This window comes from Antedon mediterranea, chromosome 3, assembly GCF_964355755.1.
Source record: "Antedon mediterranea chromosome 3, ecAntMedi1.1, whole genome shotgun sequence".
NCBI classification, from domain to species: domain Eukaryota; kingdom Metazoa; phylum Echinodermata; class Crinoidea; order Comatulida; family Antedonidae; genus Antedon; species Antedon mediterranea.
In genome coordinates this window covers 22,854,355-22,880,200 of record NC_092672.1, presented here as the reverse complement: position 1 = coordinate 22,880,200, position 25,846 = coordinate 22,854,355, and the positions used below count along the sequence as shown (strand labels likewise).

Here is a 25,846-nt window from a genome sequence, read left to right as displayed (position 1 = left end):
TTGGATTTTTGTCGCCATCTTGGATTTTGTTTGCGCCTCCAGGCATATTTTCAAGCTAAGTGTTGACAATGATATATCCACTGAGAATACTCACATGATCAGCGAGATCAATCTGCGTGATCTCAGTGATCATCATGATCCGTGGTTTACAAGACAATATGTCACAACCTAATGTATACAATCTTCCATAACTGTTACAGGCTGTTTTATTTGATTCATACTGTAATTCAAAATGACAAATATTTGATTGTATATAAACATGTACATTCGACCTCAAACTGCTTTTTTGTTCTAATTGTACTGATGGGTTGTTAAATACAGTCAACCCTTTTGTAGGCAAAATATTAATTCTAAAGAGCCTATTAATTTACCTTACTACACGCACAACGCAAGTCATAGTTGTATAGGAACCAGTATATACAAACCAATCGCGACTGGTCGCCGTTACCCATACCACACGTGTGACACGTTTAAAACTTTTCAGTTTCACTCAGTTACAGTAAAAATGGAACATGGGTAACTATACATGCAACTAAGCATATGTCTACATATTTATATAGTATTTACCTCCTCCTCTTTTTCTGATGCTGTCCCTGATAATTTGTCCACATGAGTTGCAACCAAACAGATGGGAGGTGACTCTATGTTCTTGCCATCAATTGAAATAGTGTTTCCTGAACCATGTTGTGACACAGTATGTTCATAAATGGACCTTATCCAGAAGAAATTCATGTCCAAATTAGTCATTCCTAGCTGACCCTAAAATGACAATGACAATATATTTTTAAACTAATATTGAAATTAAATTACATTATTAAATCATAGCATTTGTAGTTCACAAGATTGTCTAAAGTACTAAAGTTTAACCTACTATTTTTGAATACCGTGGTTTAGCTGGCTCATCCAAGTTGTCCATGACATTGAAAGCAACACAGTATGATACTGTATTTGTCAGGAAAAACTGGAAATTAACAAGGATTATGTTTTCATGGTTAATTAAAATATAATATTACAATATTGTATATAGATAAAGTTTAATGACTCAAGTAAAAACTTCAACATTCTATTTGCACACTACATACTGTACTGTTTCATCAAGGTGATAAAATAGCTCTTCTTTTTATCATTTTTATGAAGCAATCTAGGGCGCAAATAAATAGTCATTTATTTATCTATTTTGCTCTGCTTTTGTTCTGAGCACTTTTGTTCTGAGCACTTTTGTTCATGCCTCATCAAGTCAAACATGCAGATTAATGCAGACTGTAAAATAAACTTTCACCATTTTTACATTGTGATACCAGACCCCTACCAGGACTGTGGTTCCTATGTTGCGGGAACTAACTTGACATGATGTGTATTGCTATGTATGTTTTATACACTGTGATACCAGACCCTTACCAGGACTGTGGTTCCTATGTTGCAGGAACTAAGTTGACATGATGTGTATTGCTATGTATGTTTTTTACACTGTGATACCAGACCCTTACCAGGACTGTGGTTCCTATGTTGCAGGAACTAACTTGACATGTGTATTGCTATGTATGTTTTTTACACTGTGATACCAGACCCCTACCAGGACTGTGGTTCCTATGTTGTGGGAACTAACTTGACATGTGTATTACTATGTATGTTTTTTACACTGTGATACCAGACCCCTACCAGGACTGTGGTTCCTATGTTGTGGGAACTAACTTGACATGTGTATTGCTATGTATGTTGTTTACACTGTGATACCAGACCCCTACCAGGACTGTGGTTCCTATGTTGCAGGAACTAACTTGACATGATGTGTATTGCTATGTATGTTTTATACACTGTAATACCAGACCCTTACTAGGACTGTGGTTCCTATGTTGCAGGAACTAACTTGACATGTGTATTGCTATGTATGTTTTTTACACTGTGATACCAGACCCCTACCAGGACTGTGGTTCCTATGTTGCGGGAACTAACTTGACACGATGTGTATTGCTATGTATGTTTTTTACACTGTGATACCAGACCCCTACCAGGACTGTGGTTCCTATGTTGTGGGAACTAACTTGACATGATGTGTATTGCTATGTATGTTTTTTACACTGTGATACCAGACCCTTACCAGGACTGTGGTTCCTATGTTGCGGGAACTAACTTGACATGATGTGTATTGCTATGTATGTTTTTTACACTGTGATACCAGACCCCTACCAGGACTGTGGTTCCTATGTTGTGGGAACTAACTTGACATGATGTGTATTGCTATGTATGTTTTTTACACTGTGATACCAGACCCTTACCAGGACTGTGGTTCCTATGTTGCGGGAACTAACTTGACATGATGTGTATTGCTATGTATGTTTTATACACTGTAATACCAGACCCCTACCAGGACTGTGGTTCCTATTTTATTTTATTTTTTATTTTATTTTATTTTATTTAATTTTCAGGCAAACATACATGACAACACAGCGGTGCAGCACCCTGAGGATTGCCATGAGTGCAAAGCACTATCGAGATGGCTCTCCATATACTGCACTAGAACATATAAGACAAACATATACACAAGATGCTCTACATAGACAAAGACTTATTATTAAGTCTTTGGGAGTGGAGTTGTAAATTGTCATGAGAAAAAAACCCTGACATATGACAGGACTTGAACCCAGGACCCTTAGATTGGTAGCCAAGCATCATAACCACCAAGCCACAGCTCCACTCCACTCCACTATGTTGCAGGAACTAACTTGACATGATGTGTATTGCTATGTATGTTTTATACACTGTGATACCAGACCCCTACCAGGACTGTGGTTCCTATGTTGTGGGAACTAACTTGACATGTGTATTACTATGTATGTTTTATACACTGTGATAACAGACCCCTACCAGGACTGTGGTTCCTATGTTGTGGGAACTAACTTGACATGATGTGTATTGCTATGTATGTTTTTTACACTGTGATACCAGACCCCTACCAGGACTGTGGTTCCTATGTTGTGGGAACTAACTTGACATGATGTGTATTGCTATGTATGTTTTTTACACTGTGATACCAGACCCTTACCAGGACTGTGGTTCCTATGTTGCGGGAACTAACTTGACATGTGTATTGCTATGTATGTTGTTTACACTGTGATACCAGACCCCTACCAGGACTGTGGTTCCTATGTTGCAGGAACTAACTTGACATGATGTGTATTACTATGTATGTTTTTTACACTGTGATACAAGACCCCTACCAGGACTGTGGTTCCTATGTTGTGAGAACTAACTTGACATGATGTGTATTGCTATGTATGTTTTTTACACTGTGATACCAGACCCCTACCAGGACTGTGGTTCCTATGTTGTGAGAACTAACTTGACATGATGTGTATTGCTATGTATGTTTTTTACACTGTGATACCAGACCCCTACCAGGACTGTGGTTCCTATGTTGCAGGAACTAACTTGACATGATGTGTATTACTATGTATGTTTTTTACACTGTGATACAAGACCCCTACCAGGACTGTGGTTCCTATGTTGTGAGAACTAACTTGACATGATGTGTATTGCTATGTATGTTTTTTACACTGTGATACCAGACCCCTACCAGGACTGTGGTTCCTATGTTGCAGGAACTAACTTGACATGATGTGTATTACTATGTATGTTTTTTACACTGTGATACCAGACCCCTACCAGGACTGTGGTTCCTATGTTGCGGGAACTAACTTGACATGTGTATTACTATGTATGTTTTTTACACTGTGATACCAGACCCCTACCAGGACTGTGGTTCCTATGTTGCGGGAACTAACTTGACATGATGTGTATTGCTATGTATGTTTTATACACTGTGATACCAGACCCTTACCAGGACTGTGGTTCCCATGTTGCGGGAACTAACATGACATGATGTGTATTGCTATGTATGTTTTATACACTGTGATACCAGACCCTTACCAGGACTGTGGTTCCTATGTTGCGGAAACTAACTTGACATGTGTATTACTATGTATGTTTTTTACACTGTGATACCAGACCCTTACCAGGACTGTGGTTCCTATGTTGTGGGAACTAATTTGACATGATGTGTATTGATATGTATGTTTTTTACACTGTGATACCAGACCCCTACCAGGACTGTGGTTCCTATGTTGCGGGAACTAACTTGACATGATGTGTATTGCTATGTATGTCTTATACACTGTGATACCAGACCCTTACCAGGACTGTGGTTCCTATGTTGCGGGAACTAACTTGACATGATGTGTATTGCTATGTATGTCTTATACACTGTGATACCAGACCCCTACCAGGACTGTGGTTCCTATGTTGTGAGAACTAACTTGACATGTGTATTACTATGTATGTTTTATACACTGTGATACCAGACCCCTACCAGGACTGTGGTTCCTATGTTGCGGGAACTAACTTGACATGATGTGTATTACTATGTATGTTTTATACACTGTGATACCAGACCCCTACCAGGACTGTGGTTCCTATGTTGTGGGAACTAACTTGACATGATGTGTATTGCTATGTATGTTTTTTACACTGTGATACCAGACCCCTACCAGGACTGTGGTTCCTATGTTGCGGGAACTAACTTGACATGATGTGTATTACTATGTATGTTTTTTACACTGTGATACCAGACCCCTACCAGGACTGTGATTCCTATGTTGTGGGAACTAACTTGACATGATGTGTATTGCTATGTATGTTTTATACACTGTAATACCAGACCCTTACCAGGACTGTGGTTCCTATGTTGTGGGAACTAACTTGACATGATGTGTATTGCTATGTATGTTTTTTACACTGTGATACCAGACCCCTACCAGGACTGTGATTCCTATGTTGTGGGAACTAACTTGACATGATGTGTATTACTATGTATGTTTTATACACTGTGATACCAGACCCTTACCAGGACTGTGGTTCCTATGTTGTGGGAACTAACTTGACATGATGTGTATTGCTATGTATGTTTTTTACACTGTGATACCAGACCCCTACCAGGACTGTGGTTCCTATGTTGTGGGAACTAACTTGACATGATGTGTATTGCTATGTATGTTTTTTACACTGTGATACCAGACCCCTACCAGGACTGTGGTTCCTATGTTGCGGGAACTAACTTGACATGTGTATTGCTATGTATGTTTTTTACACTGTAATACCAGACCCTTACCAGGACTGTGGTTCCTATGTTGCGGGAACTAACTTGACATGTGTATTGCTATGTATGTTTTTTACACTGTGATACCAGACCCTTACCAGGACTGTGGTTCCTATGTTGCGGGAACTAACTTGACATGTGTATTGCTATGTATGTTTTATACACTGTGATACCAGACCCCTACCAGGACTGTGGTTCCTATGTTGTTGGAACTAACTTGACATGATGTGTATTACTATGTATGTTTTTTACACTGTGATACCAGACCCTTACCAGGACTGTGGTTCCTATGTTGCAGGAACTAACTTGACATGATGTGTATTGCTATGTATGTTTTTTACACTGTAATACCAGACCCTTACCAGGACTGTGGTTCCTATGTTGCGGGAACTAACTTGACATGATGTGTATTGCTATGTATGTTTTATACACTGTGATACCAGACCCTTACCAGGACTGTGGTTCCTATGTTGTGGGAACTAACTTAACATGATGTGTATTGCTATGTATGTTTTTTACACTGTGATACCAGACCCCTACCAGGACTGTGGTTCCTATGTTGTGGGAACTAACTTGACATGATGTGTATTGCTATGTATGTTTTTTACACTGTGATACCAGACCCTTACCAGGACTGTGGTTCCTATGTTGTGGGAACTAACTTAACATGATGTGTATTGCTATGTATGTTTTTTACACTGTGATACCAGACCCTTACCAGGACTGTGGTTCCTATGTTGTGGGAACTAACTTGACATGATGTGTATTGCTATGTATGTCTTATACACTGTGATACCAGACCCCTACAAGGACTGTGGTTCCTATGTTGTGGGAACTAACTTGACATGATGTGTATTGCTATGTATGTATGTTATGTTGTCATGATCATTTCAAAAACATTGGCTAATAGGTCTAACCTACTTGTGAGCAAACCCTGTCAATGTCTAAATATAGCGCAATTTCATTGTTGGTATACACATGAGCCTGTCGTATTGTCGTCATTGACTAGGCCAGAGTGATACATAACAATATGATTGTAAATCGGAACAGATACCATTAATGCAGGCAGGAACAGGGAGAGGGATGCATGTTTTTCCACCATCGTTCAGCTTGCATTGATACATGTTGTAATTCTTACAAGAGGGGTGCGTGTACTACATCAAATGGAATTTACACAACCATTGTTCACCTCGCAGGAGGTCACTGGTGCATGCGTGTAGGTCAAGTTTAGTCATTTATTAATCATTTCACTTTTCTTTCAGTTAACCAAAAAAAAAATTAATGTTTATCATTTTGCAATTTAAATGACTGAAATCCAAGTATCGGTTCAAGTTCTTTAAGTATTAAAAAATATACAATTTTTGGTTGGAAATTGTGTTTTTTTGCAGTTAAATTCAAAGCTTTTTTGATTACAATGACTTTTACTTGTTTACTTGTAATCCCTTGTAGTCGTATGAATAGAGGGAAATTGAGGCGAAGCATATTGCTTGTAAGCCCCTCGCAGTTATCATGTCATATTGTACAAACGGTGTGAACTTTAATGGATGGTTTATCCAAGCCTCATTTAGTCTATTTTTGAACAAATTTAAAGAACTAGCTGAAACAACATAGTCAGAAAGACCATTCCACAAAAGTACAACTCTAAACGAAAAAGAATTCCTTCTCAAGTTTAACTTGTACAATTCATTGTTTTATGTGTTAAAATATAGTGTATATTTCATTGATATATGTTTTCCGATGATGTTTTGAACGAGTGGAATTCGGCTCAGTGGGATTTTAGGACAGTTTTAAAATCACATTTTCTCTGCATACATTGATTTTAATCATAAAAACACTTATGCATAGATTGAAACAAACAATATAAATGTTGTAAGTGTAAATTACGATTTAATACAATTTCATTAAATACCATCACAGTAATACTACTTATTTAATTGTTGATATTATTTCAAAAGTGATACCTCTCTGTTTACTTTTTCATTTGGATAGTGATTTGCATTTATTATTGAGTCTTACGACCTTCTTCCTTTTTAGATCAGGAATAGTATTTGTTGTATTTAGATTGTGAATTAGTATGTGTAAAGTATTTATTTTAGCATTGTTTATTGTAGATCACCTATTGATCTTTATTCAACATCGCATTATTGCATGAAATAAGAACAAAAGAGAAAGAAAGAAAGGCCTGGTATAATTGGTGGAGGTATGGTATTCTGAGGTTGTTTTAATTTGTTTACTGACGATGTTTAAATAATATATTTAACCTTCTCATTCCCACATCTACTCCACTCCGCCCTCTCTTTTTACTGTTGACAATATTGACAGGTACAAATGCCCTGTGGTCCCCTCCCCTGGATCAGCCCCTGGTGGTGTTTTATATGAAAACTTGTGATAAAAAAAAATCAGTAATTGAAACATGTAAGATCAATGGAACTAGAAAAACCAACAAAAACATAGCATAGTCTAAAAAAAAAGTTGCACATTGATAAAATAACCCTGTTAAAAATGTTCTTGGCAAAATACCATAAGAACACATCATGTAAAAAGAAAAGGAAAGTCTGTTCTTCTTATTTTAATCAACAATTAATCAATACAAAAGGTCTATTAGTATTTAAGAACTTCAAATTTTATTATTTCTGAACCCAATTAAAATAATATTTGTTTTAAATATGACTCTTAGAATACATGTGATATTTATAATACAATAATGAAAACATACCCTGTGCGTTATATAGTAGTCTAGTTGACCAGCGTAGTCCCATACACTAGTTATGTCACTCACTTTTTCTTTTCTTCTTACCATCTTATACATACCATTCTTAAATTTAGCCCAGGTTCCAACATTGCCTTCTACAAAAAATTACAGAAACAAAACCAATATAACAGTGTTACTGATCGATATCATTATACATCTTTTATGCAGATTTAAATGTTATAAAAGCTTTATTAGTCTGTACCTACCTTCTTGTAACCTTTTATCAACCTTTTCTCCTAAAGCATGTGAACGAATTTGCTCTGATAGGTCAATACCTATACAAAGCAAGAAATGGACAATTAGATTAGGAAACCAATGTGTTGTATGGGATGAGAGGAATACAATGATAAGCAATATTCTGAACATTGACAGTAATTTTCCAATTCCTGGTATCTGAGGTGATTTCAATCACCTCATTGAAAATGTAAGACCAAGACGTAATGGTTACTTAGCCAAATGAATTTTGAATTGTTATTTGTTGTATAGCCAATGTGTAAATGGCATTATATTATACATTTAAGAATGTTTTTATTTAAATATTAGTATTATTTTACCAAAAATAAATTAAAGTTAAAATTATAGCAAAATTATGAATAATTAAAATTTAACATTTTCAGTTGCTTTTCTCACCATTTACATCTTTTATCTTTTTCCATTGACTACAATCCTTCTTTGCTTGAAAAACTGTGGTTGTAACGATTCCATCTGTGGATTGTTCTGCAGAATTGAATCTATTATAACATTGTATAGTAAAGTTAAACATTTATTGTACGTTTTAGACACATACAAAGTATGTATAAAATGACTAAATCATAAAAGGAGACTGCATTTAAATATACATTCCAATCATAAAACAACTGATAAATTTTAAATAAATAGAACATCTATAGTAAGTTAATTAAAAGTAAATTAAAGTGAATAAAATTAACGTTTTTATTATTTAATAAGAATCATAATTTAAAATACTGCAATGTTACCTTTAGTGTATAATAATTCAAATTAAACATTCCCTTACCAAAGCTGAATGCCTTCGCTTACCATTCACAAAGCATTTCTTAGCATTCTGATTATTAAGAGGCTTAAACTATGAATGCCTAAAATCTTAAAATGATCACTAAAATGGTTGATGGTTAATACACAGCAAGATACCGTAATATAAACAATATACCATTTTACTTCTTACCTTTCTCCAACCATAGCCTTTACACAGCTAGTCTTCCCAGCACCTTCTTTTCCCAGAAACATACATCTTGAATTCACAACAGACATGCTACCCGTTTTAAGTTCTTCTTTATATATTTTAATAGCTTGTTTACCCCTGGCACGTATCTCTGCAGGAACTAACAATTCTATTATGACAAAAAATAAATTGTTATCTCATTCTGCCTCTGTAAGCCTTAAAAATGCTTGATATTATCAGTATTTTGTTATTAAACAGTAAAATAAATGTCATCCCATATACAGTACAAGAGTTATCGTCAACTTTAATAATACCTCCGGTAAACTTGAACCATGGGAAATAAGAATATTAAATTATGTTCGAGTACCAGCAATACAATAATATTAAAGATGTATTGTCCCCCAAAAACATGAAAAATGAAGATTAATTAAATCAGACTTTGAATATGTTATTTTGTAGTTTTAATAAAGATAATCACTTCCGTAGGAAAAAAAATGAAAAAAAAATAATGTTTTCACTTATAAATTGACAAAATAAATGGTTAAATTCAACCAAAAACCCATTGACTGGCAGCCAATTTGAACATTTTTTGCTTTAAATTAAAGTTTTTTCTCCGATCCAATTTTTGGTCAAATGTGGATAACTATTATGTTACATTAAAATGGCATATTCAACAAACATTTTGTTAAGAATTATTTTTTCAGGGGGACACATCTTTAATACAAATATATTAAACCAACTCTCAATTAATATAATAAAATAGTGGCAACCATGTACATACATATCAATTATGCTATTGATTGGGCTGATCCAGAGAATTTAGTTTTATTCATTTGTAATGAACCAGAAAAATAAGGTCTGCCAGCTTTAAAAATATTCACCTTACAGTTTGTTTCTGTAGTACAATTTTGTAAAATTTATAGTAGTAGCATTGATAATTTCAAATGACCACCTGTACCACACTAAAGCTTTTTCACTGTGTTTACCTATCTTAGATTAATGCATAATTTATATTTATAAACTTTACTTACTGTCAAAATAATTTAAAATCACATTTTTTCCTTTTTTCGTTATGTACATATTTGTTTCTACAATAGATTCAGGCGTCTTTCCTTCCTAAAAACAAAAATATTTACTTAAACAAGCTATTTACAAAGACATATTAATTGATAGACACCCAGATCCAAAACACTACCTCTGTTCTGTAGTAGGCAAGATCTATAAATCTAAACGTAAATAGTAATAATATACTAACAATGAGAAAAACTGCTGGCAGATAAACCAACTTATCTATTTATTATGTAGAAGCAAGAATAGCATTCTCTCCTGTGTTTAATTTTCACCACATACTACACTATCCCCATAATGGGAAGTAGGCCTCTTTATCCCATAATATGAGTGAGCTTTCCTGTGTTTAATTTTCACCACATAATACACTATCCCCATAATGGGAAGTAGGCCTCTTTATCCCATAATATGAGTGAGCTTTCCTGTGTTTAATTTTCACCACATACTACACTATCCCCATAATGGGAAGTAGGCCTCTTTATCCCATAATATGAGTGAGCTTTCCTGTGTTTAATTTTCACCACATACTACACTATCCCCATAATGGGAAGTAGGCCTATTTACCCCATAATATGAGTGAGCTTTCCTGTGTTTAATTTTCACCACATGCTACACTATCCCCATAATGGGAAGTAGGCCTCTTTATCCCATAATATGAGTGAGCTTTTAAATGTTTGGATTTGATAAATAAATAAAAGTGCACTGTTAATCAATTGTTTTGACAGAAAACCCCTACAATTGTATATTTGGATCACCATGAACCTACCTTTTGTGGTGGTTGAAGTTGTCCCTTAAGAGAGAGGTTGTGGTCCCTTGAAAGAGGTGGTCACTTAAGAGAGGTGTGTTCTTTAAGAGAGGTGGTCGTTTACAAGAGGTGTTCGATTATAAGAAGTAGTCCTTTATGAGAGGAGGTGATCCCTTACAAGAGGTAGTCAATTATGAAAAGCGCTCTCTTAAGAGAAATGTTTGCTTACAATGTATGGTCGTCTTAGAAAATTGGTCGTTTACAAAAGTGGATAGACTGATAGCTAAATAAAAAAAACAGGTTTGTAAAATATATATTTTCTATATTAGCTGGCGATAGTGTGAGGCAATTTTTGTTACTACATTAGTTGTTGACGTTCTACATTAGCTGGTGTTGACTTTTTATTTACTACATAAGCTGTTAGTGTTTCTACATTAGCTGGAGGTTTTACTACGTTAACAGTTGTATAGCTATTAGTATAAACAAGCATTCTTTCAAAAATCAATCATGAAGTTAAAAATTATTTTTTTTTGTGAAAGAAGAATGTCAAGTGTGACGCTGTATTTATCTTATCCTTAAAAATAATTCCATAATTCACATGTTATAAAATAATTTGTTTTAACTATCTTAAAATGGTAACGATGTTAATCTCTTTCCAACACAATCACTTGAATGCAAATAAAATATAAAACCCATGTTTTCACATATCCTAAACTAATAGTACATTCATTACAATTTTTGTGGCAAACCCTATGTTTTCATACCCAAATGGCAACATTTAAAGCATTTTAGTGATCAAATTTCATGTATTACCATGTGAAAAACACAAGTCACGCTTGAGTGATTTTTGTCTAAAAATAGTCACCTTTTTTCTGGAAATGTTGGGTGCGGCAAAGGCACCAACAACAACAACAATAATATTAGGGAATTCATGATTCAACATTTCAATCTTTATCGAATCATTGTTTAATGTGTATTGTCTTATGAAATAAGCAAAAGGCCTATAACTGACAATACACTAACAGTAAAGTAAAATACGGTACATTTTTATTCAGTTTATATAATCGGCTGTTATAAGTTTGTCACCTCTCAACAAATCAAATGATACATTGGGAGGTTTTATGAAATCATGTCCAAACTATACAGGGCGCTATAATATTTTGAAAAATACATTAGACCATAAAGGGCGCTACTAAAAATGTAAAGGTTTTGGTATTTATAATAGTAAATATGGGTATGCCAAATGGCGGAAAATACAAATATTTTAATTATTAAACAATACATGAATTTATTACTAACGTTGTGCGAATATTTAGCATATTTTCTTTTTCTTCTTATTTAGATTCTTAATAGAGATTAGAAATATCAGTATATTCAAAATTGCTTTCGCCATTATCAGCATAGTTGGGAGGTCTGCTCTTTATAAGTTATTTAACTGAATGATTTAGATTTCAATGTCAATTTCTAGATTGAATTACACATTGAGAATCCTGACATCTGTTCAAAAAATAACATTTACTTATGAAACAGATTGAATTGGGACAAAATCTAGGAAAGTTAAAAAAAAATATGGTTCATTGGATAACAAATTATGGAAAATATTCTTTCTTTCATTTAATTCAGATTCGAGCTGTGCGCATGTGTAGATCAGTATTGAAATACAGATGGCTACAGAGTATAATAATGAAGCATAGGTTATAGGATTAAACGCCCTTATTAAATAACTTATGAAGCCGGGCACATTATCTCTACCCACTGCCATATACTTCATGTCGTCAAAATATCCGATAGGTCCAATCTCAGCATAAATTATACAACCCACAATCTTCCTATCAGTTTAAAATCGCTGTGATAGTAGATATTGTCATCTTTGAAGGAATGGTTTTTTAAATAGGTCTACCAAAAATCACACAATTTAATAATAATTATCATTATTATTAATTATATGATTAACCAGATATAAAAAAAGAAAAAAAAAGAATAGAATAATTTACTAGAGTAGGTGAAAGATTGTTGCCATACAGTATTACTGAAAATTGTCTGTATATATATTACCTTATTTTGTGATGTCACCGATGCCCCCTTATTTATGAGACAGGTCACCATTTCTAATGTAGGATCCTTATATCTACGAGCCAGATGTGCATGTAGTGGAGTGTTTCCATCCTGGAAAGAGATTATAATCATCAGGTTTTAAAATACTGATTAAAGAAAAAATGTTACATTGGTATTCTGTCACATGACAATTTTATTCCTAACTCATTTATAGAGTTACACTGACTAAGGCTAGTGGCACTCACTTACCTCTGTATAAAAATAAATATGTAAATTCCTTTTTTTCTTTTTATTTTGTAAATGTACGACCTCTGATGCATTTTACAAATTATATATTTATACCATGTGCATATTTATACTATGTTCAGACATACAATGTTGTCTTTTTTTTAATGATATTTTTTTATGAAAGTTGTAATTTACAAAAATATCCCAAAGTGAAAATAATTTTAGATCAGGAATATATGCCTTTCTCAGTTCCAATATAAAAAAACAATATATATATATTTTTGTTCATTTTTTAAAATACAATATTGGAGGTTGCACTGATATGTTATACAGTATCATTAATTGATAAAAAGTGTTACTGTAATAGTAGACCAAAATAATAAATATTTTGTCATTATCACTGGCAAGACCAATAAACTATACTGGCATGTGACCATTAACAAGTCAGAACTATATTTGATCTTGATCTACCTAAAAAAAATATTGATTTTAAATGAAGGTTGGTAGTAGACATTAAGATAACACAATTCAACAACATTTGTATTCATTAATAAATATTTCAGTGATTAATATCCTGAGCATTCTAATTCTGAGTTCTAACTTATGCATATTTGATCTTGATGAAAACAGTGTTTTCAGATGAGCTTCATAAATGTTGGAAAGTTTTCTTTCTGTCTCCCCAACATAACCGCATCTCTATTTAGAGCGGGGCATGGTCTCTTTCTTGATAAAAATAGTTACTATAATATTGAACTGAAAAGAGTTTATCTTGACTGCACAACATAGAAACATTGTAAGATGTTTTATTCTTTAATCCGTTCATCTTGTTTAGTTTCACAAATACTGTATAAACCACAACGACGACAACAACAAAATTAACAACTAAAATTATAAATCAAATGATAATAGGGAAATGATGTGATCACATTAAATCAAACTGAACTTTAAAGTGTATGAATCTCAACTGCAGCAGCAGATATCAAATGATCTGATCATATAAATTACTAGCATCAGCACCCGTCTTTGTGTGAGCCCTACAGACGAACAGATTTCAGTGAATTAAGTAAACTAAAACAAAATTGTAAATTGTACAATAACAAGAATAGTCAATATGAAAGAGGGTTAAAAAGGCAATCAGCATGTATGAGTAGCCATAATGCAAATAAAATCAAAATCAGAAAGTTTTAATTAAGATAATTTACATTGGCAGATCTCACTCTGAATACATTTAACCATTTCACATTAAACATCAGTGTGGTAAAAGACCTACTTAACAAACAATAAATTATATAGACACATTTAATATTAAAAACTCATTACAAACCAGCATTTGAGCAGAGAAATATTATTGAGGAAGGTTTTCATTTAATTTTCTCCATGTTATTATTCAAGCTGTGACAATTGTATTTATCATGGTTCTGCACAACCATGAACAAACATCAGAATGGTTGTCAATATTATAATTATTAATAAAGGACAATTATATAAAAACAATCTGATCTCATCATAATGCACTTTTATATGATGATCTAGCAAACTCAAGTAGAATAATAAAGGTGGTGTGTGAGCAGCATTGTGTTTAAATGCATTGGATAATAAGACACAAAGGTGTACAACTGGTGTCTTTAGCTGTGATTGACACGCTGCACTATCATAGACGGGTAGATGTTATTGTGTATTAAATAGTTTTAAAAAGAGACGATAGCATTTGGTTTATTCTATTTAAAAAAGTGGTAGGTTATAATTATAGGTTATACGATAATGCTACTATTGTAGTTTTTATGGAATGAAACTACAAAGGCATAGTATTATTCGCTGTTTAAACACTGTAATCATGTTGGATAAGGTATTCAGATTAAGGTGTATTCAGATGGGTAGTGTAAATCCCAAATTATTTTTTAAAGCAATTTAATAATTAGAGAAACTGCCTTTTTTCAGTTTTGTTCAGAAATATATGTTTGATGTTCTTCATAATTCAATTTAATAATTATAGAAACTACTAATTCATTTTGTTTCAGTTTTATTTAGAAATATATGCTTGATGTTCTTCTGAATTCAGTTTTGTGAGCATAAAATAAATATCATGACTTGTTTTTGTATGCAATGTGTGACAATGCTCTATTAACACACAGCGTACCCAATTAATGAAAAGGGCGTTGCAAACTACAGAAAGCCACTAATCTCTTCTCTGTATTGACATCATGCTCTTATACTCTTTCATTGCTTTATACACGATGTTAAATTCACTAGGGTTCTAGCACTGTCTTTTTTTTTTCTCTTTTGTGGCTTGAACCAGCACTGTTGTTCATTCATTCAATGACATTATTAATACAAGTTAATCAGTAATACGGTATGTAATACAGTAGTTGTCCTAAATCTACAATCTTCATAATCTATTTGATCATTGTTATCCAATATAATCCTCCTTTTTTCGTAATTATTGTATATCTTTATCAATATAATATTCAAAATAAAGACCAACAATAATTCATTCACAACAAGACACAATTCAATCCGCAATATGTGTTGTTGTTCTAAATACTGCATCTTTATAATCTGTTTAAATTGTTATTATCGAATATAATTCTCCCCTTTTCTTTCTTTTTTCGTTTATTCTTTAACCTTTTTATCCATGTATAATAATGTGTATATAAAAAACAAAGCATTATATAATAAACATAAAAAAGGTGTTAGCATTATAGGAATGCTTCATTGATAATCAACTTAAATAGTATCCAGAAGTTTTTGCACACTGGCTGAATATTTAATTCAGATGGTATCGTAATATCAGGTATAGTATAGAGTCTGGGCCTGTCATCACAATCACCATGGATATGTGACTTAGTAACACATAATATTTTCCTTTTAGTATATATATTATTTTAACTTTGAAAGAATCAAATTGAGCTCAGGAGGCCATGCTTCAAACTCAAGAAGAACGATGTAATCTAAAACTTTTTTTTAGTTGGGGGTGGGGGGGGGGGGTCGGGTCATAAAATAAAAATTCCATTAGAAACTTTGCTCTACAAACATTTTTCACCATCTCAAGAGTTTCTACTACCCTATTTCCTATCCAGAGGATTTTAGCTCTGTCTTAACCCCAGCTCTTACACTATAAAGACTGACAGATCTCAAACTTTTGGGATTCATTCAAAAATAAAAGAACCCTGATAATAAAGTTATAATATAATAATAATAATAAAATCATTTTTGTAATGGAGCTTGTTCACAAACATAATGTGTGCATAAAACATGCAAAATAAAATCTAAAAATGACCAAAAAAGTCAACAAGAGGAATTGATTAATAGATCACACAGAAAATGAGTTTTTTAATACTCTATAAAGAGTTGTAATATAATTTTGCAATATCGATATGAATAAACTATTTGATTTGTTTTCTTTCTTAATAATAAAAAATAAAAAAATTGGTCACTGTGATGGTAGGCACAGAAAAAAAATGTAAAATGTGATGGTGTATTTATCCTATCCTTCAAAATAATTCCATAATTCACATGTGAAAAAATAATTTGTTTTAACTATCTTAAAACAGTAAATATTTAACATCTTTCCAACACAATCACTTTAATTGTCATCTTTGGGAAGATGGTTTGCTTTATTTGTTTGGTTATTGTGATTATTATTAATTTTTAAAAAAATTTATTTTATTTAATCGAAACCAACAGCGATAATTACCGGCCCTAACAGGTTTGATACAAACAAAGCCAGGACTGATTGAAGCACCTTGATTGATCCTAACATTGATCAAGGGCTTCTCACGTCCAGTGCCCACCTCGACCAGAGGAAAGGCATAGGCCAATACGTCTGAGGCAGATACTAGATGCAAGGGCTGCCATAAGAGTCAGCAATGCTGATTTCAAATGCCTAACGGGACCCCAGCTACATCTCAGCAAACACAGAACGTTTGTAAAACGTAATCGAAACGTTTGCATTTGGGTTTTTTAAGGCTTGGTTTTTCTAAAACATTTTAAAAACGTTTTTTTAACGTTTCTGTGTAGAAATAAATTTTATAATCGAACAACGTTGCATCAAAACGTTTACAGAACGTTATATATAACAAAATAATTACCAATTTTCAGGACAGTTGTGATCATATTTTCAAAACGATTTTAAAATATTATTTTTTAACATTGCAGTTTATAAGAAATTACGTTACATAAAGACACAGAAAAAACGTTATAATAACGAATGCAAAATACTAAAAAAGTCTGACAAATAGAAGAATGAAATCAAACGTTTACATGAAGTATACAAATATTGATTACAGATTCCTGCATTATATTCACTGATACTATAGGGTGTGCTTTGGTGTTGTTGAACCTTAGGAAATGTATTAAGTGAATGTATGTAGGAATATTGAGTAAGAGTGAGAAAAAGAGATTTAGAACTCAAATACCAGTAACTGAATATCAGTCGCACATTAATTAGAACAATTACATCAGAACAATTAATAATTCGTTGTTATTACTAAACTGAGAAAACCATGTTTGTTCTTGTAATTCTACAATTTGTTAAATATTTTAGATAAAAATTATATTACAGCATCATAATTATTATGTATCTGTATCATAGGAAAAATGTGATGCTGTATTGTGACACAAACTTTTAAAATAATTCCATATATATAGCAATCACATCTAAAGAAATTGTTCTAAAGAATTCTGCAACTGTTCCTTACCTTATTTTGCGATGCCAATATTGCATTGTCCTTGTTTTCATCATGGAAAGAAATCATAATCATAGGTTTAAAAATATTGATTAAAAAAAGAATGTTAAATTGATGTTCTGTTACATCCTGCTGACAATTTAATTACCAACTGTGTTATGGCAGGCATAAAAAATATGGTTTTATTATAATAAATTCACTGATACTAGGGTATGCTTGTAGCACTAGCTTACTCTCTTTAAGATGGTTGTATCTATATATAAATTTACGTAAGGGCAAAATTCGGTAATTCGTACTTTCGGTACTGATTTTAACCAACTGATGTAACCCTGTTTACTAATTAAATTAAGTTAGATAATTAGTTATTGACGATTAAAACGAATTTAGGTTCAACGATTTTCCCCAAATAGGGGTGTTTTCCGATCGTGGTATATACTGTCTAATGGATGTCCATCTTGAAAAATACCCGCCACAAAAATGCGAGGAGGCTTCGCATTTTCCTATCTCCTCCTACGATAATTGTTTTTAATAGCTGAAAACCGGTTGAACAGCTAGAGTACATCATCATAATGTTGAAGACAGGCCGATTTTCTTTAAAAAATACTATTTTGATAGATTTAATATACGCTTATGCAAATGTATTGATTTGCGATGAATGGAACATTCCAATCTCCCAGTTTGTAGGTAAATTTATGAGCCCTCAGTTTAACACAAGTGGATAAATTTATGGGCCTTGGAGAATAAGATTTATATATAGTATTGCAATACTTTGAAAATAATATTATTATAAATACTGTATGTATTAACCATTTTTGGTCGCCATTTGAATAGAAATTGTCTTACTGTGAATGTGGTTACTGTTTGATTTACAAACAAAATATACAAAGAACATTTATTACTGTGACTGTGGGTAGATTACTGACAGTTGTTTTTCAACGTTTGTATTAATTAATAATTATAAAAAATAAAAACGTTGTAGTGGTGTATCGTTACATGGACTTTACTATTTCAATCGACTATAACAGGGACAGTTTTAAAAAAGTATTATAAATCGTAAATGTTTTACTGTGTTTAGTGGTATATTATTAATAGGCCTATACAACATTTAAAACAATATTTCGTTACTAAGTGGATAGAGAATATATTTTAAAATTGTTCTTCCCATCCTCTTCCCATCCCTCAACTCTAATGTTATATACAAAACACAAATTGGGTTTGTTTAAATGAGTTCAAATAAAAAATTTGGATTTTTTTAAGACAAGGCCTAATTCCCAGGGTGCTAATTTTACATAAATCATCGTGTCTATTTATTCGTTTCTGTAAACGACAATGTACTATAGTCCTGCGGTACGTACATTTGAAATCGGGCAGTTTTTTTACGCTGAAATTACTGTGTATTCGAGAACCATCTGTGGACACGACCTAGATGGTAGGCTACGCGAGCGAAGCGAGCGTACCAGCTAGTTATAATAAATTCACAGGGTATGCTTGTAGCACTAGCTTACTCTCTTTAAGATGGTTGTTTTATAATAAATTCCCTGATTAGATACTAAACAGGGTAGGCTTGTATCACTAGCTTACCCTCTTTAAGAACATGGTATTAAGCTTTAATTATTTTGTTTATTCAAATACTTACATTACATTAGTTTCTGTAAGCTATTTCTTACAATTGTCTGTATTACCTTAGTTGGCAATGTTAATACTGTACCTTTATGAGACAATTCACTATTTCAGAAGTAGGGTTGGGGGTTCTAATCAGGTATTCATGTAGTGGAGTGTTTTCATTCTGTGGTAAAAAAAAATCATAATCATGAAGTTTACAATGCTACAGTAATTTACAGATAAAAATGTGAAATTGGTTTTCTGTGATGGCAGGCACAGAAGAAATGTGAAAATGTGAAATGTGATGCTGTATTTATCTTATCCTTAAAAATTATTCCATAATTTACATGTGATAGAATAATTTGTTTTAACTATCTTAAAATGGTAACGATGTTAATCTCTTTCCAACACAATCACAAATAAAATATAAAACCCATGTTTTCACATATCCTAACCTAATAGTCCATTCATTACAATTTTTGTGGCAAACCCTATGTTTTCATACCCAAATGGCAACATTTAAAGCATTTTAGTGATCAAATTTCATGTATTACCATGTGAAAAACACAAGTCACGCTTGAGTGATTTTTGACCAAAAATTCACCCTTTTTTCTGGAAATGTTGGGTGTGGAAAAGACGCCAAAAACAACAATAATATTAGGGAATTCATGATTCAACATTTCAATCTTCATCGAATCATTGTTTAATGTGTAGTGTCTTAATTTTAAGTAAAATACATTGTTATTCAATTTATATTAATCGGCTGTTATAAGTTTGTCACCTCTCAACAAATCAAATGATACATTGGGAGGTTTTATGAAATCATGTCCAAGCTATACAGGGCGCCATAATATTTTGAAAAATACATTAGACCATAAAGGGCGCTACTAAAAATGTAAAGGTTTTGGTATTTATAATAGTAAACATGGGTATGCCAAACGGTGGAGAATACAATATTTCAATTATTAAACAATACATGAATTTATTACAAACGTTGTGCGGATATTTAGCATATTTTCTTTTTCCTCTTAGTCTTAGAGATTAGAAATATCAGGAAATTTGTCTGTATATCCCAAATTGCTTTCGCCATTATCAGCATAGTTGGGAGGTCTGCTCTTTATAAGTTATTTAACTGAATGATTCAGATTTCAATGTCAATTTCTAGATTGAATTACAAATTGAGAATAATCCTGACATCTGTTAAAAAAATAACATTTACTTATGAAACAGATTGAATTTGGGAAAAATTGAGCAAAGTTAGAATATGATATGGTTCATTGGATAACAAATTTATGGAAAATATTCTTTCTTTCATTCAATTAAGATTCGAGCTGTGTGCATGGGTAGATCAGTATTGAAATAGAGATGGCTACAGAGTATAATAATGAAGCATAGGTTTAGGATTACACGCCCTTATTAAATAACTTATATGAAGCATGGGTGGGTGTGGACGGGCACATAATCTCAACCCACTACCATTACTTCATGATGTCAAAATATCCGATAGGTCCAATCTCACCATAAATTATACAACCCACAATCTTCCTATCAGTTTAAAATCGCTGTGATTGTAGATATTGTCATCTTTGAAGGAATGGTTTTTAAATAGGTCTACAAAAAACCACACAATTTAATAATTAATTATCATTATTATTAATTATATGATGAACCAGATATAAAAAAAAAAAAAATAGAATAACTTACTAGAGTAGGTGAAAGATTGTGCCATACATTATTTCTGAAAATTGTCTGTATATTACCTTATTTTGTGATGTCACTGACGCCCCCTTATTTATGAGACAGGTCACCATTTCTAATGTAGGATCCTTATATCTATAAGCCAGATGTGCATGTAGTGGTGAGTCTCCATCCTGGAAAGAGGTCATAATCATCAGGTTTTAAAATACTGATTAAAGAAAAAATGATACATTGGTATTCTGTCACATGACAATTTTATTCCTAACTCTTTTATAGCAGACATAAAAACTGACAAACTAACTAACTTTTGTAAATATACTACTTCTGACACATTTACAAATTATATATTTATACCATGTGCATTTTTATACTATGTTCGGACATACAATGTCTTTTTTAAATATTTTTTTATGAAAATTATAATTTTCAAAAATATCCCGAAGTGAAAATAATTTTAGATCAGGAATATATGCCTTTCTCAGTTTCAATATAAAAAAAACAACATATATATATATATATTTGTTAATTTTTTAAAATACAATAGTGGACATTGCACTGATATGTTATATCATTAATTGATAAAAAGTGTTACTGTAATAGTAGACCAAAATAATAAATATTTTGTCATTATCACTGGCAAGCCAAATAAACTATACTGGCATGTGACCATTAATAAGTCAGAACTATATTTGATCTTGATCTACCTAAAAAAATTATTGATTTTGAATGAAGGTTGGTAGTAGACATTAGGATAACACAATTCAACATTTGTATTTATTAATAAATATTTCAGTGATACTCATTAATATCCTGAGCATTCTAATTCTGAGTTCTAATTTATGCATATTTGATCTTGATGAAAAATATTCACTACACAATATAGAAACACTGTAAGATGTTTTATTTTTTAATCCGTTCATCTTGTTTAGTTTCACAAATATAAACCACAACGACAACAACAACAAAACTACAACTAAAATTATAAATCAAATGATAATAGGGAAATGATGTGATCACATTAAATCAAACTGTACTTTAAAGCAGCAGATATCAAATGATCTGATCATATAAATTACTAGCACCTGTACCCGTCTTTGCTGGGTGTGAGACCCACTGACAAACAGATTTCAACCTCACCGACGTTGACGTAGTTAAACTTATATGCAAGAGTTGCAATTGAAGTCTCATTTTCTATGTTTTAATCCATTGATATACAAAGGTGTCATATTATTGATGTTGTGATTCTCTGTGTTTAGAGAAGGATGCTTTAGACCAGGTCCACCTTATATTATTAGCCAATCAAAATCGTATACATTTTGTAGAGAAAATGTTATCCTCCTCTGAAGCCTAAAATTTGCATGTCCAGTATAAAAGTGGAATGTAATAGATATTAGGGGAGAAGAGAGAATAAGATCAGAGTAGATAAACAGAAAGATGATAAAGAATATATTAAGGCTTGACTGGTAGTGGTAGAAAGATGTATTAATCGAATTACAAGGAATAAAAGTTCTAGTTGAGTTAAATATACTTTTTGTATGAGTTATCATTCAGTGACAGCAGTGTACGTCGAGTGGATATACGCCTGAGAAAGCTCCGAACCAACTAAGATAAATATTCACTACAAAAGGATTGAAAGAAAGTTCAACATATACGTCTGGTAGGCTAAATGCTTATTATAAGTAGGCTATGCATGAATGTTTGCGGTCAGTAACATTCATTGTAACAAAAATAAATACAGAATATTTTACACTACTGTATATTTTAAATACACTTGTAAGTTTAGGTATCGTCCTTAATCTGAAGTTCAAAAAGCAAGTACACTTTATTTATGAATTCCAAAGTATTGATAGAACATATTGAATTGAAAAGAATTTTGAAAATGATGGTACGTCCGTAGATATGCAAATAATAAATATTATTATTTAAATTAATAATTACCGTACAGTACAAAAAAATAACTGAAATACACAAAACAAATAAGATACAAAATGTGACTCTTTTATTATTTTTACATGTAATTAGGAAGCTTACGGAAGAATTATAAATTACTCTAAGGGCTTATACTATATATACATTAAGAATAATATAATAGGTAAAGTATGTTTGTGCGTATAGAGTACAAGGGGAAAAAACGTAAACATACATAAAACAGTGATGAAAAACAAGATGAACCAGGAGGTAAATTTATATTGAAATTTGTAAAGGTGATTATTGATTAAGGTTGTGGGAAGTGAATTAAGTAAACTAAAACATTTAGTAACTTGTACAATAAAAAGAATAGTCAATGTGAAATAGGGTTAAGAATGCAATCAGCATGTATGAGTAGCCATAATGCATTTAAAATCAAAATCAGTAAGTCATTAAAATAAAATTAGATATGGTTTAATTGACTTTTCAATTCTTTAAAGGTTTATAATGAAAAATTCAAGAGAATTAAGTTCACAAACCGAGAATACGCATTAAGTTACAGCAAGTGCAGGTGTTGGTTGTAAGAAATCTTGTGCGCGTAACTTTGTGAAACATGCCATTTTCAATCCATAGAAAGTTGACTCTTGATATGACTTAAATTAAAAAAGTGTCAATACAAAATGACGTTTGGTTTTTTGATCTATGATCAATCATTTAAATTCATAAAATCGGGCGAAAGTCATGTTGCGCAACTCTGACGTTTTTAAAAAATAGTAGGTGCACAAAACTTTACAAAGTTATGAAATGTGGAATGAAAGAAGAATAATACAGATAAAAAAAGTTGATGATCATTTTATACAATCACAAGGAGTTATCCTCCAAGGTGTGGATAACTATTATGCAGCCATTTTACAAAAAAAATAATTATGCTAAAAAATGTTATCTTTTGAAATAAAGTGTGGTAGTTGATTAACTTGGATTAATGTAAAAAAAAAAATCCAGATTATTCTGTCCTAGCGAATAGGTCGAATAGAAAAATGATTTGACCCCATGTGTATCATCACATACAGGGTAGATGTTTATTTATTTATTTTTTTTTTTTTTTTTTGGTGTATTAAAATCTTTTTCAAAAGAAAACAAAGAGATGAATCTATTAAAATAAAGAAGATTTAATTTTAATTTTATGACTATTTATTTGATGTTAAATTATGGTTTTATGGAATGAAACTACAAAACAGTATTCGCTGTATAAATGCTGTATTCAGGTTGGATAAGGTATTCAGATTAAGGTGTAGTATAATTATTCAGATGGGTATTGTAAATACTATCTATACATGTTGGTAGTGTATTACTACAAAATGTGAACATATATTGTTATAGTAGTATAAATAATCAAAATACTACTGATATGACCATTCTAACATTATAACATCTTCCTAAGATAGAAATATGGAACAATAGCGTCGCTGTGAACACTAATGTTATCAAATCTACGTTTCGCGGTACCTCTCAGATAGATAAGGTAGGTATCCAAGGCGGAGATTTGTACCGAAGTTTTTGCATTGTGCTCGCCTATGTCAGAATTAACCATAATTTATAGATACTGCTGTAGCTATAGGCCTACCCCTGTACTCGTTTCACCACACAAAATATAAACAGTGCATATGGTCAACTGCTGTTACGCATACTCTAATAATCTTAAGATAATGAAGCCTAGTGTATAGCTACACATGAATATCAATATATTATCTACAATTGTAACTCAAAGTATTGATATGGATTGGCATGGTAAAGGTTCTGGTCAAATTCATTTACACAATTATTATTTAAAGAATATTTTAAGGCACTGTAATCAATAACTATTTAAAAGAAAACCCATGGGACTACAGAGGTGATTACTGAGTAATAATTGCATGTAATAAGTTTGTTTGTCCCAACATTTAGTCTGTCCATTTGTCTGTAGTCTATCCAATTTTTGTGTGAATTAAATCAAGCAAATTGACCAATCACAATGTTATGGATTATCCGAACTGTTGCTTGTTATTGGTCAACTCACTTGCGCAGCGCCTACATTGTGTTGACAACCAAAGCTTTAGTAAACCAAGTTTTATTTCTGGTTGACTTACTACTGTATGTTTGATAGGCTTTATAACAGTTTTATGTATCATCATCTCCATCAAAGCAAAGAACTTATAACAAAAGAATCTCCTGTTCTTCAATTTGCATTCAAAATACAGTATCGGAAGTACAGGGTTAAAAGGTCAAACTGGGCGATGCCATTTCACAGCATGGAGCAGCGCCCCCTCCAAACTAGGAAGTCAAAACTATTAATTCCTATAGAGGGCTCAGTCAATTACTCTATCCCTTCTATAGTATTAGCAGATCCCCTCTATGATTTTGACTTTTTAATTAGATGAGGGCGCCCATTAGCTCTATTCTATCTCACAATGCCTTTCGAAATTGTTACGCGCTTCGAACGAACAGGAGATTCTTGTGTTATAAGGTACAATAGTATAGAAATATACCAATTTATTTGTATTTTAGTTATTCTGGTTTTTTTAGGCTTCATCATTCAAATGTATTTATTCTGAATTAATTTGAATGTTAATGTAAGAGGCTGAATGTAATGACAATGAGAGTATTATTGTTTTACAGTAGAATGAAACTATAAGTATAAAATTGTCAGTCATAAATGAATATATATGATGCAAAGAAAAACAATTTAAAAGTCCCAAATTTTTGTTCAAGGGTGGATGATGACTGATTCTAAGAG

At 32.2% G+C, this 25,846-nt stretch overlaps 2 protein-coding genes across 2 annotated transcripts in view; both read right to left on the bottom strand.

The window, feature by feature from the left end:
• Positions 1 to 862: 862 nt before the first annotated feature.
• On the bottom strand, positions 863 to 8,700 carry LOC140044160 (uncharacterized). The gene is made up of 4 exons (XM_072088638.1): positions 8,535 to 8,700; positions 8,111 to 8,179; positions 7,869 to 7,999; positions 863 to 961 (listed from the first exon to the last, which is right to left on the bottom strand). Exons 1-4 carry the CDS (start codon positions 8,665 to 8,667, stop codon positions 863 to 865), a joined length of 432 nt encoding a protein of 143 aa, XP_071944739.1. The 5' UTR covers positions 8,668 to 8,700.
• A 383-nt stretch (positions 8,701 to 9,083) lies between these two features.
• Positions 9,084 to 25,846, bottom strand: part of LOC140044159 (uncharacterized) — a 40,839-nt gene continuing 24,076 nt past the window's right edge. Inside the window, exons 5-11 of the mRNA XM_072088637.1 lie at positions 21,228 to 21,338; positions 19,574 to 19,651; positions 17,878 to 17,907; positions 12,953 to 13,063; positions 10,138 to 10,200; positions 9,399 to 9,408; positions 9,084 to 9,253 (exon numbers count right to left, since the gene is read on the bottom strand). Coding sequence (XP_071944738.1) covers positions 9,084 to 9,253; positions 9,399 to 9,408; positions 10,138 to 10,200; positions 12,953 to 13,063; positions 17,878 to 17,907; positions 19,574 to 19,651; positions 21,228 to 21,338 — 573 coding nt within the window. The remainder of the gene's footprint in view (positions 9,254 to 9,398; positions 9,409 to 10,137; positions 10,201 to 12,952; positions 13,064 to 17,877; positions 17,908 to 19,573; positions 19,652 to 21,227; positions 21,339 to 25,846) is intronic.